This window comes from Argopecten irradians, chromosome 1 (assembly GCF_041381155.1).
Source record: "Argopecten irradians isolate NY chromosome 1, Ai_NY, whole genome shotgun sequence".
Lineage (NCBI taxonomy): Eukaryota > Metazoa > Mollusca > Bivalvia > Pectinida > Pectinidae > Argopecten > Argopecten irradians.
In genome coordinates, this window is record NC_091134.1 from 14140061 (window position 1) to 14162681 (window position 22621).

A 22621-nucleotide genomic window follows, 5' to 3' on the forward strand; every position below is an offset into this window, starting at 1 on the left:
TCTTACCTTGCAGTTCTAGGTAAAGTTTCCCATTTCTGAAATTTTCGTTGAGTTTTAGTACATATTACATTGACCTTCATTTCCTAAGTAACTGGGAATTGCCGTATGTTGTCCTTGTGTGACTTGACCTTGATGATGGACCATTAATTTCCATCAGGACATCTACTCTGCTTCCTGAGCTGTCAGCTCAGATCCTCTCAAATGCTTGGTGGACAATTAGGATAAATAAATATTGATTGGAAAGTTTTCTTTGTCAAGGTCAAATCAAAATTCTCTGCAAGAAGACTGGTCTGTCAAGTCTGGGTCCTTCAGGATTGGCATCAAAAAGATTCTCATTGGGAAAAAAACAACAATAAATGGGTCAAGTAGAGCTCTATCAATCTAGAGGGATTGCCCTGTCAGGATCCCAAAATTGTCTCAATAGTTTTCAGATTTAGGGATGTTTTTGGTTTTTGCTATGACAGAATTTGATGTTTCTGCAAATTCATTGAATATTTCTATAACAAATGTTGTCTACTTAACTACCATTGTAACTTAAAACTTCAGAATGAGAAAATATTAAAAAAAATGTGCATTCTTATAGAACTAATGGGGATATGACACGACGGTTGGTCAGATATATATTGACCAATATAATCCTGATTGATCCCAGCATAGATCTCATATCTAGAATCACTGACCGCCATAGAAGTTTATTGTGAAGAGCTGAGCAAGCAATATATTGACTTTTGATCAGGGTCATCAAGTCAAAGTAGTTGTATCCGTTCTTGTTTTCCTGTTTTGGTTAACTAATGAAGACTTTAAATGTTTATAATGGATGAACACAGATAGTATAATTCGGTGGAATAATATGCATTAAATACTCATTATACCACCAAAGTGTTGAGAGGTAAATGAGTTTTCTTGTTTCGACACCAGTCGTCAGCCCTTGATGGAGCTCTCCTGGGTCTAATGGGACAAAGGATGAAGCGGTGAGGTGTGGGACAATCCGATTCAGCATTAACATGAACAAGTGGCATTAAAAATAAACTAACTTCAATAATCATTTGGGGAAATATCTCTGATCTTGTTTATTCGGGGCAAATTGATTGGTAGTTCTGGTAGCTATGAATCAAAATGTAAATTGATTTAAGAAATTAATTTTTCATGTGATTTTTGATGCAATTTTTGTTACATTTTATGTTTTTAATCCAGCAAATCTAACAAATTAATGTTCATTTCTACAAGGTATGTTGATGAAACAGAGAATTAATCGTTACTGTTATGGCGAGATCAGTTTGGATACCCGAGGTCTGCGTTATTTTAATGTCTTTATGATAATGAAACTAATGTAAGCAAGAATAGCCATCCTTCCATTAAAACCTGAACATTGATCAAGAGGATGAATTAAAACAGCTCCTGGACCATTTACGACCCACGCTCACTGTCGTCCAGATTATATTCTAGCTTTGCAAATCAAAGGCATATTTCAATAATGTATAAAAAAAATCTCAGTTAATAGAAAAAAAAAATCATTATCCCATAGTAGAGGTTGTGCCGTTTCTACGGTAATGTGAATATAACCAATCAACTATAAAAATGTCCAACCTGCCGTGAAACGATCTGCACATCAAAGGCAACTCATCAGTGCTGCCTGGTGGTTTATGAAGCGGTCCTGATGCTGGCACTAATCTCACTAGGCTCCGGTATACCTGTAATATGGGAAGTGTTACATAGGGGTCTAGGTGGTAACACCTGTAGCTGACCACATGTCATGTGTCGTTAATGGAATATCTTACATCATACCAACCTCCAGGTAGACCCTCACAGGCTCACAAGTTAGTACTGGATTATCTCCCCCTGAGGATTACCTCGACCAAAGGGACAAAAAAAATCACAACACTTAACTTGCCTCATGGCTATGGTTTTGTAACTTTAGGCAGTGAAAATCTGTATTGAAATAATGTTTAATTTGTAAATAAGAAAATTCAATTTAGTGTTCTTTTAAATTAAAAGATCTATTATAGTAATATTGCTCAAGCCTGGATCTTATAAACCATCAGGTTTTGAAAAGTATATCTAAATAATACATCAATTATGATTTGTTAAAAAAATGTTGATTTTGATTTGACATTTCCCCTTCAGGTTTTAAAATCTTCATCTATTTGAGAAAATATCTTTATTTGTGTTTTGGAGTAGATAGCTGACTCACCCATACATATACACAACAACTCCCACGGCAAACATTGCTGTAAATTCAATTGTTTCGAAGCTGGTTTCAATAACTTGGTGACATAGATGTGTCAGAGTTTTACCGCGGGGACGGGGCAGTGTATACAAAGAGACAGTGAGATGGAAATCGGTAGTAGGTAATGATAATCAGATGTGATGGCAAATACAACAGGGTTCAAAAAGACAGAAGATAAGAGATGGATCGGAGTGGTAATGATAATCAGATGTGATGGCAAATACAACAGGGTTCAATAGAACAGCAAAGCAACATGATAGACGTCCCAATAACAAAGACACGAGTCACGGAAAATAAAAACGTAAAAACAAACCGGCGCTTGTCCAACTCATGTCATCTTAGATAAAACACCTAGATGAAATCTGGGTCCCCAGGGACACCCAATGATTATGGGGTCTCATCTCATCATCATTCTCATCGTAAATTGAGTAATACGTATAGAAGGATGGCAAGTCGGTGTTGGATGGGGTTGGTCTTTAGTACTACTGTACTGTGGAGTTCATTTATCTCTATAAAGTCATTATTTTTGTTCCAAAAATACAATTTGCTGTCATACAAAATATATTATGTCAACAGAATCAATATAATAAAATTGAGGAACTGGTGATATATCAAGAAACCTATAAATTCATATTAGAGCTTTAAGTTTGTTTATTTATTTTTCAGTCAGCAATATGTAGAATTATCTCCCCTTGATGTAAATGTTTCTTGCCATTTGAAATACATATATTTTATTTGCACAGGTACGAGGCTATTCTACAGTGAAAGGATGGGGAGATTTCAGTCAACCTCTCCATGTTATGACAGGATATGCAGGTAAATATGGATTTGTTTTAGAAATTATTTGCAAATTTTGATGAAATGGGAGAAACAATTTGGTACTGTTTGTTTGGATCAGTCACATGATCCATATTTTGAAGAATATGTAGACATAAACTCAAAAAGCTTGAATGGCGACAGAGGACCATAACTGTTTTGGCCCTCTGGTATCTACATGTCACATGATAGAAATATTATCTTAATTTCCGTACATCTCTGTTACCTGATGAACAATTCGGGAGAGAACCCCGAACACCAGAAGGTGTTGAATACAATTAACACCAGATAAATTGGATGCGCCCAAATATGGAATAGAGATGATTAGCTTGGCAGAGTGTAGGAATTTCAGTCGATTATCTGCAAGTCCCTCAGGTGGAGTAAAGTTTGGGCTATCTGTACGTGTATGTACAGGGCTCCCAGGGGAGATAACTAACCCCAGGTAGCAGTCATGTGACCCTGAGGCCGGTTATCCGTACCCTACGTTTCCTTTTATCCTATTTTACAATCACGTGTGCTTGTCTCCTCTCCGCCTTATTTAGGTCTTTACTGCTTTAGATATTCTTGTTTATGACATTCGTGTCCATTAATTATGTATGAATAGGTATTGCCGGCCTCTACCAATCAATAGAGCCATTTTACAAAAATATTAACAACTTGGATTGCAATCATGAATGGTGGCAAGCATGTTTCAGTTTTCATCCTCGGGGAGGGCCTATGTCTATGTGATACAATATACAGAAGAAATGATGTTAGTTTTTCTGTCGCAATTTATCGTATAAATCACACTTTATGACCATTGATTTTGTGGAGCTGTGGAAGTTATTACAGGGATAAAAAAAACAGGAAACTATATGTTTACAGATGGTGTGACTTACTACAGAGGTAATAAAGATACAAAGTTTGAGACTTTTTGTTGAAAACAATTGCAGTGATCTGAACAGAAAATATACAGGATTTGCTAGTCTATCACCATCTTAAGCAGATATTGACGAGTGATTCACAGAATTGTCATTTTTAACTGCTGTCATTGCATCTGCTACTAGTGACCCCTGACCCGACCTGCTTCTGGTGACCTATGACCCCATCTTGGGACTTGTGACCCATCTCCACAATTTGCCAACCAAATCATCCAATCGTACCCATTGTCACCTCTCCAGGTTCAGAGCAAGAATGCCCAACTCCTAATGCTATAATAATAAGTAGTCGATCCTTTACGAAAATTATACCATGTTAGAGTCCATCATGTTTTCTTGTGGTGATCGTTGAAAATTTTCTTGCTTGAAATGTCTTTGAATTTTTACCTTTAACTAAAGAAAAAGTAATGATATTGTCTATTGCAGTGACCAGCATGGAATTATGTCATTTCCTTCAAAACAAAATGTTCAAATTTGACCAAAAACAAGAGCTGAAAAAGTTTGAAAACAAGTTTCGTCTGTTATCTTTACATTATTGTTAAAATTCAAGGACTCCACACATTCACTTCATTTTTGTGTTTTGTTTTGTTCGTTTGTTGTTGTTTCTCCAAGTTTCCATGCATCCTCACAACGTTTGTTAAAAACACTTCCAAATTATTTTTTATTGAAGGTCATTTTAATGGAACCACTCCACAACCGGGAGGTAAATCAGATAGCGACCTTTGTTTCCTAACACTCCTAGTCATTGCTTTCTATCTCCTTCTATTGCCTGTGAGGGTTTCTAGTTCTCCTGTGTGGGGTAAACTGGTTGTGAAATGTTATACAATTGTAGATAACCATACTGGTATACTTTAGGCCTATATGATCTGTGTGTCATATTGCAAAGCTTATAGCTTGACAGTTCTAGCTCACATTGATGTATCACCGCGGCTTTCGCTAAAAATCTTTTGTTAATTGAGTTATTAAAGCAAAAAAATTTTCTTCCGTTTATTTCCACAAATGCTTTGTATTTATGCCGCATTTTATGACGACAACTTTGAAATTATTTCAGATGAAAAAATTTGAATTGCAGTTTGCGAATGTTTATTATTTTACATTTTAATTTGCAATTATTGTTGATTTCGTTGTTTTTGGTGACGGTTGATATCTGTGTTTACACTAGGGATATGGTGTATATTATTGACTTTGATACCCAAATCTTGGTTTGTCTTGTTGATGGTGGTATGGATACAATTGTGAGATTTGAGAGGGAGGGGAGATAACTCCTGTTAGTGTTTTAAAATCATCAAACATTGTAACATTTTCTTTCTCCTCTTTTTCAGACGAAACCAAGTTGGATGCACCTCTTCCTTCCATCGGAATCATCATCGGCTCCATTGTTGCTGTTTTCCTTTGTATGGCTATTGCAGCAATAATGATATACCTGCTGGTTAAAAGGTAAACACCATAGAATGCCAAAATTATTTCAGGATTTAAAAAAAAAACCTTCTTTTTCTGATTTTTGGATTTTTTTGTGAGCAGCTAGGCCAATCAAGGTGATAGGTAGAGAGCCATAATGCTGTTCTCCAATTTCTACGATAACTTAATTAGAGTGGTTGTCGTGACAACAGCAGACAAAAGAACCAATGGGAGTATTCATTATTGATTGGTTCTTTTACAAAAGTTCATAATTGATCTCCGAGATGTTAACCGAGGTGGAAAATCTTGGAGTCTGGTCAATTCTCTGACTTTTTTGTTCAGAAAAATGTAATATGTTGAGTGGCGGAGGGGGAGGAAGTCTGTTGACTGCTTGATTTGATTGGACTTCGAGTCTGTAGCGGTGAAGACCTGAGAATGGTGTCGTCATAGACATATGTTAATGTGTTCTGTCTAAATCAAAGTTCCAGTCCAAAGTTGTTGTTTTTTTAATTTCATACAATTTAAATTAATTTTGTTTTGGGTAATTAATAGAAGTCATGTCTGAAAATATTTAAATTATTCTAATTTAAAGACAGACATATTTAATTCCATTCAATGATTAAGATAATCAAGTTGATAATGTAGAACCTGATTTAATGGGAGCATAACGTGAAGTAATATTTTGTAAATAATGTTTCAGGAATGAAAGCTTATGTAACTTCTTTGGGGTTATTTAATAAATATGTTTAGCTTGATATTATACATTAACTGGTTATGTGAATTTTGAGTGCTACTTGATGAAATGTTCATTTTTGTTTTGTAGAAATCAGAACCAGTGCAACGAGACGAAGGGTGGCGAATGTGATACGTTACATTATAGCCATGGTGAGGGTAGGCATTATCTCAGCACGTTACTTATCTACTAACTACCACCTACTGTAGTATACAGGTCCCCAGGGGAGGGGCACATCCAGAGATGAACAGGACCCAAGTTAACTGGGGAGGGTCTCAAATCTAGGGAGAAGGGATTATAGGTTTTCTGGTGAGGGGCAGCACTGAAGGGAATGGGGACAAGGGAAAGGGATACAGAAGTGGCAGATCTTGGGAAGAAGGAGGGGGGGCAAATTGTCTAAGGAAGGGTAGTGGCTACTGAAGGAAACTTACAAAGGGGGGCTCCAAGGAAAATCAGTATTACATACTAGAAATTATCAAACAATGGTCAATAAAGTAGTGTTGGACCGATTCTCGATTTTAATCGATGATCGATCGATTATGATTTTTCCAAAGACTATCGATTATGAAAGGTAATAATCGATTATTAAAATGGGAGATAACTCATGCTTATCTTATACTGTTCTGAACCTTTATTATGTTATATATCAGTGCAAAACCACATATCAAAATATTTTAAACATCATAGATACTCAAGAATTTGAATTAAAAAAAAAAAAACTTCTTCATACTGTTGGTTCAGTGGATATCTTTCTAAAATTCTTCAGAAAAACTAAAAGGTGAAATATATAAATATAGGAGAGCTTTCTATAAATAGTATCCGATTATAAAATCGATAATTAGTAAATTGTCCTAAACCGATGATCGATTACCATTTTACAACCGATTCCCAACACTAGTGTATAGAAATCTGCTTAGAAAATGTGTAAATGAAAGATTTTCATTATTTGTTAACAGGGACCTGATATACTACTATGGTGGACTTTGCTAGTTTTAGACTCTCTTGTCCACAGTAAACTGAATTTACTATGCCTGAACCTGATATAACATCTTGTCATTGGACTTTTCTTTCATAGTCTGTATCATGAATGACAAATTTTAATGTTTGAGGCATGTGTAGGTAGTTGAGAAGCTGGATGCTGCATTGATGTTTTAACTAAAACCTTTAGTTTTGTATTTTTAGACAGGAATGAATTTATCTTTTTATCATTATGAAAGTTTGAATAAGGATTTCTTTAATAATAACATTATTTGATGTCTGGGATTTTTGTCATATTTTTTCAGTTCCAAATAATTCATTTTTTCAGTCATTCGTTATTTTCTGATTTTATAACACTTTTTTTTTTAAATCATGTATTAATTATAAGTATTTAAATAGCTTTCCATTTATGAGTTAATATTTCAAGACAGAAATGGCTTTTTGATGTGGCATCAGTTGGAGAATTACACTATAATATTATATCAACAAAGAAACATCAACAAAGAAACATGTTGAGATAAAAAAAAAATTTAAATTTTAATTATTATTTTAAAAAAATTATCAGAAGAATAATGACATCTATGGATTGATACAGATCATTCCGTTATTTGTCTTTTAAAGCTGTAAAAGAAAATATAAAGAAGAACCAGAAAGAAAAAACAAAAGTTTGCTTTCAGTGATGATAGATGACCTTGACCTCTAATCTTAATTATCATTGAAGCACATCAAACATAGACTTACAATATTGATAAAATCAGTCCCCTTAGAGAAGGGTACTAAACTAAAACAAACAAGTTTAAAACTTTGTGGTTGTAGCAGAGAAAGGAAATGTCCATAAAATGTCTTTGTAATAAAAATGTTGACATTTTGAGTAAAATGTCAAACGAATATCTTTCTATCACTTCTACTCTATCTTTCTTCGATCTGTATTAACACGACTAAATCTGCACTTTCATCATCTTTTCATGTTTCTCATCTATACTAGACTTCTGATATGGATGTTACTGTGTTAAAGTAAAAAAGAAAAAAAAAACAGTGATAATCTTATTAGGAACTTTTCATTTTTCGCAAGAAATTTTATAGTTAATTTTGAAAAACTTTAATATTGGAGTAAACTGGTTATGAGACGCTGAATTCAAATAATGGATTTGCTTATTTGAAAATGTAAAATCGGCATAATTATCATAATTTCTGAAATTCAAAAGCTTAAATTTAATGGTAATTGTAAAATTCTAGAGATTGATGTTCATTTTAATATTGGTGTAAAAATATTTGAATTTATATTTAGAACTCAGTATCGTCCTTCAGCAGTCTTCGTACACTGCATGCTGTCATACCTCGCATGCCCAGTCTGCACGACAAGCCTGCATGTTCTTGATGCCAATTAATTTAAGGATATCATGTTTACGTTCGTTTTGCATGTTTAGGGAGTGTTTGATTGTGTTATGGTCATTTTCATTACCAAAGCCTCGCCGGTTTCATTATCAAATTACGTTTTACTTGCTCCTGGTACAATGTCATTCCAAAACATTTTTTATTATAGTAATCTTTTTTTTTATCAATTAGGTTTGGTCTGAATGTGTTTTGAATTTGGTACCAATTTTGTACTTAACAATTTTACCCATTATTTATATTTCTTGTAGCGCAAGATTAATTACTGCGGTGAAAAAAATTGTATGGAAATTAATCTGGCAATTGAACTCATTATTATTCTAACAAAGAGAAAGAGTTGAAAGAGGAAAAAAGTGGGGATGTCAAGTTATAGATATTGTCTATTTAACTTTATTAATAATGCTGGACATTTTTAATTGTATTAATGATTTAAACATGACATGATGGTTTATGTGCCGAAACTGATATTTTGCATGTGATTTTGAGGTGGTTACTAAGAGTATAATGATACTTCTTTTTTGCAAAACAACTACTGTACGAATAATTACACAAAACATGAGCTTGTAGACTCATTTGATTGGTTGCATGCTATTTGCTAATTTTTGTGGGGCACATGTCACAATGACCTTTGACCTTGACTGGCTTTGACCTTTGAACACCGAGGTTCGTGCAGATTGATGGACGTAATAAGGTTCTATTCAATATTATACCTTAATGGTTTATGTCGGCAGTAATTGGCCAGAATTGGCTTGCTTGCTCGGGATATTTCACTGCTGAAGTATAGATTTTCCAAGTCACGGTAAGATTATTGGTGTTTTCAATTTACGTTCGGCTATATCACTAGTGTCTACATTGTTCAATCCATGCTTCAGTGCATCTGTAGTGATCATTTTCAATTTACAACCTATTTGTTCTCTCAATCGTTCTAGTCAGGCATACAGGAATGGTTTCTCTCGTAAAGCTTACCTCAGAATTCAGTTGGTCTTCAATGTTTACCTACTGGGATTTTGAAGGTAAACACATGCAGTAGATAATTTAATTAGTAGTGTCTGTGTTGTTTGTGAAATCAGAGAAACTTCCTTATAATACAAAGTGTAGACTACATTTAACAAATTGTTCCGCTAATTGAATCAATCATTAGACAAACATATATGATATATATATATAGCACATCTTTGTGGTAACTGTATTATCTACAAAAATATTTTTGTGCGTCAGAATCTATTTGGAAGGTAAATCATGTGAAAATTGCAATAGGAGCTTATATTAAACGGATATATTATTAGTTGGCTAAAATACTAAGGTTGTTCTGGAAATAACTCATTCTTGTTGATAGTGTTTTTTATTTCTTTTAAGATTACTGATAGTACACTATAATAATAAATTCTTGGTACTGATTTTGCTTACACAAAAAACATTTGACAAGGACTACCCAAATGGACTGGATGACTTTGACGCTGAAGCCCAGTGTGCACTTGAAACACACCCATATATATGAACCTGTATATTGTATCAAGGCAAGAGGTTTCAATACTACATGTTTATTTGAGTGAAAAAATTCAAAATGATCAGAATTTTATCTGGTGTTTATGTCAAAATTCAAGAGAAACTTGAAAGAAAATAAAGCCAATGAAAAATTAAAAAAAAAAAGATAGATAATCTGTTCATGTAGTGAGTAATGGACACCTTATTGTTTGGGAGCAAACAATGGGGAAAAAATTACTTCACTCCTGTATTTGAAACCTCTTGTACTGTCCCACAGAGCTAAGGGTTTTAAACACGCTACCCTTGATTTTCCTGGGAAATGCTGCGACCATGCTTTAGGAATGCTACAGTGCGTGTGTGCTACCTTCACTTAAACTTTGGCCTTTTTCTCTCCTCTAGTTGTGCATTGTCCCCCATTGGAGCCACACATGGGATGTAAGTAAATTATAAGCACCAGAGTTTCCCCGAGACTTCTCTTTTCGTAATTCTGGCTGATGTTCAGCCGAACACACTTTTCATTGGGTCATCTCTCACCCGAGTACGCCCTAAAGCTTATTCTGATTTTGTGCAAATTCTCAACAAAGTAGGCCCTCTGCTTTTCTAAATATGGTAGGCTGCTTATTAGACGAGACTGCCAAAAGCTTTCACGAACACATCATTGCTTTTCATCTGAATTGCACACCATCATCACTGCTTATACCTGAAATGCCTTGTCAAACTAAACAATAACTTGTTATGAATTTTAACAAAGTATTCGAGAATGATGTGTGTTCTGAAAACTTTTGGCACTTATTTCTCTAATGAGGTGTGAACATTATCATAATCTATGAATCCATACGCATATCTATTATCTTAACTATCAATAATCACACAAATGTAGATTAGTGCACAGATTATTTTTAATAAATATGTTATATTAACCATTATATAACTCCAACTTTAAATTCCTAACAACTATTAACTTGTTTTTTATTTGTCGATATTAATCTAGATGCTAGTTTAACTCCTATATAAGGACTTCATGTGTACCTGACACTGTATTAACCATCTGAAGTTAAGAATCATTTAGTAACAAGAGTTATGATGCATCAAGGCTAGTTTATATTTGGTATAGATTAGTGAAACACCTTGGTCATATTTAAATATAGCTTTATAATCAACTAACCTGTAATATCCATTTCAAATTTCAAAAAAAAAAATCTGGAGGAGTTCAATTTTAACTTAAGTTACTACAAATTTTAGGAATAATAATGTTCTTTACCCTGATGCTAATCACTATTTATCATAACTTATATAAAAACCATCTTTAATTAAGCCTGTTTTTTTTTTTTATTTCGTCTAATTCAACTGTTATGTCTTCTGCTAACCCATGTTTTGTCAATGTTATAACAGTTGTCTACTCTCTGAAGACTTTAAAATAATCCCTAGTGTTATAGAATAGTTTTAGAGTAGTTAAACATTATTTAAAACCATGTCAAATTCATACATCAGTATGTGATTTAACAATAGTGTAAGTTTGTTTTTTAGATTAGAATTAGTCTTAACAATTACATCTTGTAACCTTTCATTGTAGTGATTCAGAAAATTGGATAATACTGTTTGACTGAAATTTGATTGGTCATCTATTTTGTGAGATATCATTTAATTGGCTATTCATTTTGTAAGGAGACCAGTCATATTGTGCCAAGCACAAATTCCTCATCTTGCAGTATTCAGCTTCATCAACATGTGAAACAAAACAAAAAATGGATGAAAATTGTAAATTGGTGAAAATTCTTTCGGAAAATATTTTTGATTTGATCAGAAGTCCATGGCAATTGATGTTGTTGCTCATGTGATCGGTTACCATAGCGATAGACCGCTATTTATGGTTGTCCTTCCTCTTTAGCGACTGTGCCCCTGTTTCCTCCACCTGGATCTTATAAGACGTATGTCGACCCTCACACTTACGAAGACCCTAACCAAGCTGTCCGGGAATTCACACGGGAAATTGATGCTTCACATATCACCATCGAGTCTGTTATAGGGGGAGGTAAGTCATTAAGCTTTCAAGGGAGATAAATCTATGTTAAAGGGGAGATAACTCTTCAAATTTATATTTAAAAGAAGACACCCATTAAGATTAAGAGTACATTAGTTAATTACTGTTCTAAGGGAGACAACTCTTTGAATATTGAGATGTATCATCTGAACATGGATTGATTAGCTCACCTGGTCCGAAGGACCAAGGTGAGCTTATGCCATACCGTGGCGTCCGGCGTCCGTCGTCCGTCGTCCGTCGTCCGTCGTCCGTCGTCCGTCGTCGTCCGTCCGTCCGTCCGTCCGTCAACAATCGACTTCTTCTCCATAACCGCTGGTCGGATTTCAACAAAATTTGACTGGTAGCATCCTTATGGGCTACTAACTGAAAATTGTACAAATGATGGGGCTGACCCCTCAGGGGCCTGAGGGGCTGGGCCAAAAGGGGTCAATTTGGCTATTTCCATATAAACGACTTCTTCTCTGAAACCAAGCATGGGATAGCACCCATAATGCAATGGTAGCATCCTTATAGGGTGGGGATTCAAAATTGTACAAATGATGGGGCTGACCCCCCGGGGGCCTGAGGGGCGGGGTCAAATGGGGTCAATTTGGCTATTTCCATATAAACGACTTCTTCTCTGAAACTAAGCATGAGATAGCACTCATAATGCAATGGTAGCATCTTTATAGGGTGGGGATTCAAAATTGTACAAATGATGTGGCTGACCCCCGGGGGGCCTGAGGGGCGGGGTCAAAAGGGGTCAATTTGGCTATTTTCATATAAACGACTTCTTCTCTGAAACCAAGCATGGTATAGCACCCATAATGCAATGGTAGCATCCTTATAGGGTGGGGATTCAAAATTGTACAAATGATGGGGCTGACCCCCCGGGGGCCTGAGGGGCGGGGTCAAATGGGGTCAATTTGGCTATTTCCATATAAACGACTTCTTCTCTGAAACTAAGCATGAGATAGCACTCATAATGCAATGGTAGTATCTTTATAGGGTGGGGATTCAAAATTGTACAAATGATGTGGCTGACCCCCGGGGGGCCTGAGGGGCGGGGTCAAAAGGGGTCAATTTGGCTATTTCCATATAAACGACTTCTTCTCTGAAACCAAGCATGGGATAGCACCCATAATGCAATGGTAGCATCCTTACAGGGTGGGGATTCAAAATTGTACAAATGATGGGGCTGACCCCCCGGGGGCCTGAGGGGCGGGGTCAAAAGGGGCCAATTTGGCTATTTCCATATAAACGACTTCTTCTCTGAAACTAAGCATGGTATAGCACCCATAATGCAATGGTAGCATCTTTATAGGGTGGGGATTCAAAATTGTGCAAATGATGGGGCTGACCCCCAGGGGGCCTGAGGGGCGGGGTCAAAAGTGGCCAATTTGGCTATTTCCATATAAACGACTTCTTCTCTGAAACTAAGCACGGTATAGCACCCATAATACAATGGTAGTATCCTTACAGGGTGGGGATTCAAAATTGTGCAAATGATAGGGCTGACCCCCCGGGGGCCTGAGGGGCGGGGTCAAAAGTGGTCAATTTCCATATAAATGACTTTTTCTCGCTCATAATGCAATGGTTACATCCTTATAGGGTTTGGATTCAAAATTTTGCAAATGATGGGGCTGACTCCCTGGGGGCCTGAAGGGTGGGGTCAAAAGGGGTCAATTTAGCTATTTCCATATAAACGACTTCTTCTCTGCAACTAAGAATGGAAGAGCACTTATAATGCAATGGTAGCATCCTTATAGGGTTGGGATTTGAAATTGTACAAATGATAGGGCTGACCCCCGGGGCCTTAGACGGCAATAGATGCGAGGTCAAAAGGTCAATTAGGCTACTATTTTCATATAAATTACTTTGTCTCTGAACCTATGTATTGGATAGCATATTTGTATGGTATCAATAGCATCATTGTATGGTTGTGATTCAAAATTAAACTTTGGGAGTCAATTTTGCTTATTTTTCTAATTGTCAGAGTCTTGTGATAATTACTAACAAAAAACCAGGTGAGCGATACAGGCCCTCTGGGCCTCTTGTTTGATTTAAGATGGATGACAGCTTGTGTATAAGAACAAATATAGTATGATGTACATGGGATAATTGTCTGTGATTGTAATTGTTTTGCTCTAATATCAAGTGATCAAATTTGTGATCACAACCTGATATCAAAGTTCTTTGAAGTTCAGTTCTGTATAAGCTTTGATGTAAGAGCCATATTTTGCTTTCGTTTTTTGACACATTTCGATCGGTTTCTAGGTGAATTTGGAGACGTTTGTAAAGGGAAACTGCGAAAACCTTCCCATCCTGAAATGACTGTGGCAATAAAAACACTAAAACCAGGAGCTACTGATAAAAACCGCCTAGACTTCCTGACAGAAGCGAGCATCATGGGACAGTTTGATGATCCAAACGTTATATTCCTGGAAGGAGTCGTCACTAAAAGTAAGATATATTTATTGATGCTGATACGGTTGCTGAAATGACAGTTGTATTGTAATTTGGTGCCAGAGATCTGCATACAAGACATTTATGTCAGCTTCTTAACAATCATCACATGTCTGTTAAAAATTATCAAATCTTTTCTGTATTACTCCTGATAATTAAAAAACATAAGTATCAGTTTCGTGAAATCATATTTCCTATAGAGATCAGTGTTTAATACGTTATGTGGTGCATATTGCAAACAGGATTCTGTCCTTGAATTATTTTTGCTGTTGATAGGACTCATTCACCCCTGAAGACATATTTAGACTCTTCCAAACCAAAGACTAGACCAGTCCATTATCAAATTTAAGGGGTGAATGAGTTAAACGCGTACAAATCTTGATGTTGAACTTGTTTTTTCCAGGTCATCCTATCATGATTGTAACAGAGTATATGGCCAATGGATCATTAGATACGTACCTCAGGGTAAGTTGGAATGTTTCACTCCTTAACTTAGGTTTTAGTTTCATCTATATGCCATCCAATATTCTCCATGCTTTCCAGTCGATTTTCATCAAATAGTCAATCATAATAGCACATATATAGCAATTAATTGTATGAACGAATTTATAGTAGAAATGGCAGTTAACAAAGACTGCTTTATTGTTTAAGTATTATACCATTAAAGTATTGAAAGCTTACTACTGAATTGTTCTTACAAAACCCATATTAAATTTATAGCATCATCCATTCGTTACTCTAGGTAGCCAGCAGCTTCTATGAAACATTTATTTAAAATGATCCACCAACATACAAACCAACATCTTTGAAAATCACAGCATCAAAACTGGTCCAGCAACATCAACAAACATGATTTTAATGAAATGATTGCTTTCTGATGTGAATTAAAAGTCCTTCTGATTTATGAGTTTTAATTTTGTTCTATTAAATGGTTAACCATTTTGAAAGTTGCCTCCAGGAGGCCAAAAATTAAATGCTCTGCCCGTCAAATGGTTCCATAAATCTGCCGTTTAACATTTGGGTCGAAATATCCGCGACTTAAGCGATCTGTTGTGGATCGGTTGTCACAGATTTAGGAACAACTTGTAAATCATCACAGTTTACTTTTGCTGATCATGGAGGGCAGGAAGAAATGAAATTTGATGATTAATTATTTGAAGTGAGGGCTATCGAGTCTGTAATTACGTCCTAGCCATTCCTAGGTCTACAGATCAGTGAACATGACATAAATCCTCGGACAATCACATCGCCCCATTACACTGCGACAGAGAACACCACACGAGTCGTGATCCGTGCCTATTACAGATCGACAGTGTGATAATCTAATGTGTTCAAAATCCCATTCCCTTCGATGACTAAGGGCTGATTTGCATTAAGTATCACATTTTTCGTAAGATTTATTTTTTGCCCTGACCTCATGTGAATAGAAATTAATTCCGACTTCTTCCCCGAAATATGTAATCTGGTCAGTAACGCGGGGATTATGTGGTAGGGACACACTACGATGATATGTATATATATATTGATGTTAAGAGTACAATAATACCTTTGGACTACAGCGTGGTTCATCTCGCTCATGAATGTCGTCAATGTCTGTTTCAATACATTGGTGATATACAAGAGGTAGATTGCTTCCACATTTATATGAGAAATGTGTCTGATTTCACAGACAAAATTCGGATATAAAAGTATATGTATAAAATAAAGACAGATATTGGAATGCGAGGTATCGCTTGTATATATGTATATAAATGAAGCTCTGCACTATAGAGACCCAATCCAAGCAATTATTGAAATGTAAATCAAAGCTTAGAAACGAAAAAACAAATATTGCTTCAGCGTATTGAAATTGATATCATGCCAAGAATTCAACAACATGAAACCAGTAATGCTTTATAGCATTGGAAACGGGATCCATAAAATTTAATAGTTTTAGATAAGTAAAAACATGGAAGAGGAAAACAATTGGAAAGAAATTATGGTGTAACAGTATGATAAAAAACCTTTTCCAAGCCATAGGCTGGAAACTCCAATTTCTTCCAAAAATAAAACTACTTCAAAGCCAACAAGCTTCATTTGTACAAATTCTAACTTATTCACCAGTTGTTTGATAGTAGATAAAGATGAAGTATTTTTTTGTTTTTACAGAATAACGACGGCAAATTCACAATAATACAGCTAGTAGGAATGATGAGAGGTATAGCGGCCGGCATGAGATATCTATCAGAGATGGGTTATGTACACAGAGTAAGTTATTCTAACATTTATAGCTCCTAATAATGAATCAAAAATATGTTATATTGATGTTATTTTCAGTAACATAAATATTTTGATATCTGTCTTGTCACTCTCGTCTTAAATTCTCTAGGACCATGACAATACTTTGAGGTATACTGAGAAACCTATGAGTATGTGAAGAAATCTTTTAATCTGTCGGACTTCAACTTTAGATATATTGAACTTTACTATTTACTTATTCAAAAATTCATTAAAAAGAAAAATACTATAATCAAACAATGTTTTGTATTTCAGGACTTAGCAGCCAGGAATATTTTAGTCAATGAAAACTTGGTATGTAAAGTGGCTGATTTTGGACTGTCTCGTGAGGTAGACATTGATACAACCGACGGTGCTTACACAACAAAGGTATTTGTAGTTCATTTCTTATCAAAATATCTCTGTTTAGAGCACTATCCCATTCTTTCCACCTATGAAAAGTCATCTCTTTTTTTTTTCAACTTTTGAAGAGGGACGATATTCCGTCTTTAGGAAAGTTATGAACCTGTACAACTTTCACAAAAAAAAAAAAAAAAAAATTTCTCTACAGTTCATTAAATGGTTAAATTTCTTTTGATAATGATTATAAGAGGATAATGAATGAAAGAGGCGAATATTTTCGATTATTCCGATTTTGACATGATTTTCACATCTGATCTGTTTAGGGAGGAAAGATACCTGTAAGGTGGACAGCACCGGAGGCTATAGCATTCCGAAAATTTACCACGGCCTCCGACATCTGGAGTTACGGGGTTGTCATGTGGGAGATTATTTCGTACGGGGAACGGCCATATTGGAACTGGTCTAACCAGGATGTAATACGAGCTGTTGAGAAAGGCTATCGCCTACCTCCCCCCATGGTAAGTAGAAAGAAGGCATATCACTTCTAGTCTCTTACCATCTTTTTTGTTTTGAAAAAAAAATGTTTGATTAAGATGAAGTTTCTCCTAATTCTGAAACCAATATCTGCAAGATAGGTCTTAAGGCTGATAATGGATGCTTTAGCAACTTGTAATCTCATTGGCACTAAAAAGTCCCTAGGGATATTTTTGTGCCTTTACTAATGATACCAATGTACCTACATGTGTCCTTGGTTACATGAAGATACAGCTAATTATGTTGCCTTGGTTACGATAATGATGTATTTACTTTTGTTGCCATGGTTACAATGTGTTTTTGTCACGCCAGGATTGTCCGGAAGCCATCCACCAACTCATGCTTGACTGCTGGCAGAAGGATAGAGGTAACCGTCCAAAGTTTGTACAGATCGTCAAGTCTCTAGACAAGTTCATCAGAGCACCCGAACTACTACGCAAAATCGCAAAACCAAGGTAGGTGACATTGCTAAATACAAGTTACACTTCTAATACAGAATCCATTAACGAATCAAGAACTTACCTCTTACTTGATGTAAATCCAAATTATGATTGAAATGTAGTTTCATTATTACTATTTTCATTATGCTATAAGCTTAAATATAAATTAACGATTTACATTATCATATATGAGTGATAAAGAAAGAAAGGGATCATATTTGACCTATTTTAAAGTATGTAAAAGGATATTGAAGACATGCCAGTTTTTGCACAAACTGACATAAAATAAAATGTGATATTTGCAAAATTTCTGGTGCAAAAATATAATTACCACTGAAATATGTCAACAATGCATAAAAATTGTACACAAGTTTTATGAAACACTTTTCATAAGAAGAATTGAGCTCTATAGACCTAATATTCTACAATGCATATGCCTGCCAAGTCCTTCGACTAGACATCTCTGTGCCTAATTAACTAACCAATATATATATATATATGTTGTAGACCTGAGCACCTGATGGACGCTGGATTCTGCGTACAGGAAGTGCCACAGTACACAAACGTCGAGAGTTGGCTGATCTCAATCAAAATGGAGAAATACATAGACAATTTCCTTCAGGCGGGATATCGTACCATGGAACAGGTGGCGACGATAACGCCTAAAGACCTGGAGGTCACGTTACAGATAACGCTTATAGGTCACCAGAAAAAGATCATGAACTCAGTACAAACATTACGTGTACAAATGTATGGACTACAGTTTCCACAAATGTCAGACGGATTTCTCGTATAGCATCAGCTGATCACAACAACTGTAGTGTGTCCGTGTGTATGTGTGAAATCTACGTGCTATTGACATCACCATGTTTGTGCCCATCGCATCAAATCGAAACCTACATTGTTGACATAGAAACGTAAATTTCAATTCTGAGAAAATGTTAAACTAACCATTGATTGGTTGAAATTTTGTTATGTACACCAGTGGTAGAGATGTAATGACTTACGGACTAATTCTACCAGGTACAAACAAAAACTTTCAATGTCATGTGATGCAGACGTTTTACTTTCGTGGTGCGAACACTTATTCATGACAACACAAAGGTGACAGGTCAGAAGTGTCAATGTCAAGGTCATATTCCAAAACCATGTGTGTTGATGTGTCTCTAAAGGATGTCTGTATATGTCTGCTTCATTTTGTATATTCATCAGGCTTCGCTGTGATTGGTTGACTGAATAGAGATTACTATGGTTACAAATAATTTAGGCCAATCGGATTGATTTGGTCTGCTGTGGCGGTTGTTTGTGAGGAAGCTCCACGTGATGTTGTAACACTGTAGACTATACAGCTATCTGTGTGGCGTGGAGTGACAAGTATCAGAATTCACTTATTTTGAAAGAAAAAGAGGCATATTATTTTGTAATGTTTGTCCAAATATGCAACATTTCCTTGACAAATTGGGAGTTGTGTGTGTGAGTTAACTGACAGTGACTACGGTTTGGAAGATTTTATTATAATTATCTGGACAGTTTTGCCATGGTTAACATGGAGCCAGTGAAACTGGCATATATCACATGACTGTCACATGACATTCAAAAATATCACATGCCTGTCACATGATGTGTGGCCTCACAAAATTTTAATTTGTGAACAGTATTTATGTGTTCTTGTAGGTGAGTGGTTTTCCATGTAGAATGTACTCTGGGTAGATTTTAACAGATCATTTGTTTATTTTTCAGATTTAGGTTCAAATACATATATGTCTTTGACAAATAACTCATGACTCGTAACATTCAGATATTGATTTTCCAATTACCAAAAAGACTGATGAAGGATACATAGGTATGTTGAAAATCTACCCATTGTAGATGAAAACTTACTATTGTGTATATAATTTTGACATATTTATTGTGATATTCCAAGCGTTTTGTATACAATTACTGTCATGTTACCTCATTGTATTGTAGACAAAGGAGGAAATCTTCATTATTACCGATAAAGATTCAGTTTTTCACAGATAGATAATCTTTTGTGATTTCGTTTGTAGATTAGCCAAGGGGTTGATCTGTTGTAGTTTCATAATTTTACATTATGCTGATTATCTTTTGAACTGGCCAACAGCACTAGCCAATATCCTCTGTTGTGGCGCCTACAATTATGGGAAATAATAGCAATTTTTGTTGTGTTCATTTTAGTTGTTGATGTTGCTTTAGATATTTTCTGTTTGTTTTTAAATTAGCATTAGAAGTACAGACTTTATGTGAAAGAAGTTGAAGTAAATCAGATGTAGAATAGCATTGAGAATTGGATCCCTATCGCTAAGCTGACTCTGTTTGTTTTTAGGCTTTTATCTTCATTATCATCACATGGCTACAGCACAATAGAGGTGCTCTTACATTCTGGTTTGAATTTTGGTGATCATTTCGTTTTAGAGATAAGACATGCCCAAGTGTAAAATGTGGAATCATCTATACATATATCTGATTTCCTGGAAAATTCCTGACCAAATATTTCATTCAGCTCAAAACCATTGTATTGATGTTTGAAGATGTTTTGTATTTTTACAGCAAATGTTTTAAGTTAAATAATTTTAAAATATATATTATTAATGCATTCAAATGAAAATCCCACCATTGATTTATTCTGTTGGATACATATTCCATGCCCCCAAGATTTCAAGGTCATTTTTGCTGAGGTCAGTTGTGTCTCAAGGTCAATTCAGAGGTCACAGTGTAGCTTTCACATGCCTTATTTTCGCCACGGAAAATTACGATTAAGCATGTTCTTGATGTTTACATGTTGGAAGGAATACAAAATTATAAAAAGTAAACCACAAATAAGGAGAATAGTTGATGACATCTTTTACTTTATCTTTTTCAAATTATGTTGTCAAAAATATGGCTGCTTCCCTTCATTATAAAATTGGTTTGTGAATTTAGTACTGTTCAGTTTTATGAAAATCGGAAACTATCTGTCAGAAATTACTGATTGGTACCTGGTGACCTTTGAACCATTATCTGATAACTTTTGAACTCTGAACTCTCATCAGTCTCTCTGATAACCTGTCAATACTGTCCCACAAGTGTAGATTTGTTTTTGTAAGATATGTAAATATGTGTTTCAAAACAGCCTGTATATAAATATATACGCAAAAGATTTGGTGTGGAAATCATGAGTCACTTGTGGTCGACAAAATGCTTTGTGTGAATGGCATCATGTTTTGTTTTAGAGACGTCATGTACATTTGAAAACACTTTCTGTGACGTACATCATGTACATTAGAATGTGTAATTGTCTGTGTACACTTGCTGGTACGTGTGTATGTTCCGTACATTAGATGTACACTCATTTCTGACCTAATTTTTACCTTAGGAGAAACACTATTTTGCGTTTTTACTTTAATGTGCTCCGGATGAAAATGATCATTTAAAAAATTCAAAAAATTGAGTTTTTACTCTTTTCTGTTTGTATCAAGTGCATTTTGTTTTACACTGTTGTTATCTGTTACTGTATCTGAGACTTTAAAGTCAAAATTGTGTTTGTTGAAGATTTTTCTTACTCTTTTTTTTTGGTATTTGACAACAGTGTATCACTGATGATTTTACTCCATATATCTCCCCTTGTTTGAATTACCTCCCTTTGTTTACCTCTGTTCTTTATTTTTCCCTTTTTAAACTGTTTCTCTCCACAAACTTTTATAGTCCCATGTTCTTACTTCAAATGTTTCAAGTTTAAAAAAGTATCGCTTTAAAGCGATTTCTCATATTTTAGTGCTTGTTTTTAAGGACTCATAGATTTGATCATCTGTCAATCAAATTTACAGTAAAAAACATCATTTTCCATCTAAAAGGAGGTCAAATATATTAATAGATAATTATTCAAAATGTTTGGTGTAAATATGGTAATAAGCTGAGTGAATGGGTGTTGTATGGGATATTAGTTTGAACTGGCATATGGTGGTTTGAAAGTTCAGAAATATCTGTGGAAGTTGTAAGAGTACTGATTGGCTGTGGTTGTGAGATTGCTGATTGGCTGTGGTTGTGAGATTGCTGATTGGCTGTGGTTGTGAGATTGCTGATTGGCTGTGGTTGTGCGATTGCTGATTGGCTGTGGTTGTGTGATTGCTGATTGGCTACGAGTTTAGCTATAGTCGTATAGTTGAGGTTGTGTGGTAGATCTGCAGGTATATAAAATGGAAGCCTGCAGCGTCTGTAGATGCCAGTTTGTGTTGTATTAAGAGATGCATGTGTAACCAATACTATTCCATATTGATGACAGTAAACATTGATAAATTTGTTGACCACATTTATATCACCTTTAATAAAGATAAATTGAACCATTTACAAATTTGTGTTGTGTTCATTTTCATGTCATGAGATTTTGTAAGTCTCGGTGAATTCTATTTAGTGACAAGAGGTTCACTATATAATTGTATTAAGTTACCGACGAGTAAAAACCTGCACATATTGCAAAATGATGGTGCTTTTGAATACAAAATTATGCTACAATGTATTTGCAATTGGAAGAGCGGCTGGATGTCACAATGACTAAACGATAACAGTAATGTGCATGGAAGCCTATCAAAATGTAAATGT

At 35.3% G+C, this 22621-nt stretch overlaps 1 protein-coding gene across 6 annotated transcripts in view; it reads left to right on the forward strand.

Moving 5' to 3' along the window:
* LOC138318491 (ephrin type-A receptor 4-A-like) overlaps positions 1-22373 on the forward strand; it is a 120171-nt gene extending 97798 nt beyond the window's left edge. The window contains exons 7-19 of one of the 6 annotated variants that reach the window (XM_069260919.1): positions 2971-3043; positions 3908-3928; positions 5283-5397; positions 6182-6249; positions 10346-10381; positions 11835-11978; positions 14244-14429; positions 14836-14897; positions 16581-16679; positions 16965-17078; positions 17375-17569; positions 17898-18040; positions 18533-22373. In XM_069260919.1, the coding sequence (XP_069117020.1) occupies positions 2971-3043; positions 3908-3928; positions 5283-5397; positions 6182-6249; positions 10346-10381; positions 11835-11978; positions 14244-14429; positions 14836-14897; positions 16581-16679; positions 16965-17078; positions 17375-17569; positions 17898-18040; positions 18533-18821 (1545 nt within the window). In that variant the 3' untranslated portion in view covers positions 18822-22373. Of the gene's footprint in view, positions 1-2970; positions 3044-3907; positions 3929-4630; positions 4664-5282; positions 5398-6181; positions 6250-10345; positions 10382-11834; positions 11979-14243; positions 14430-14835; positions 14898-16580; positions 16680-16964; positions 17079-17374; positions 17570-17897; positions 18041-18532 lie in introns of all 6 variants that reach the window. The other 5 variants (XM_069260900.1, XM_069260911.1, XM_069260936.1 and 2 more) reach the window with 5 other exon arrangements.
* The last annotated feature ends 248 nt before the right edge of the window (positions 22374-22621 follow it).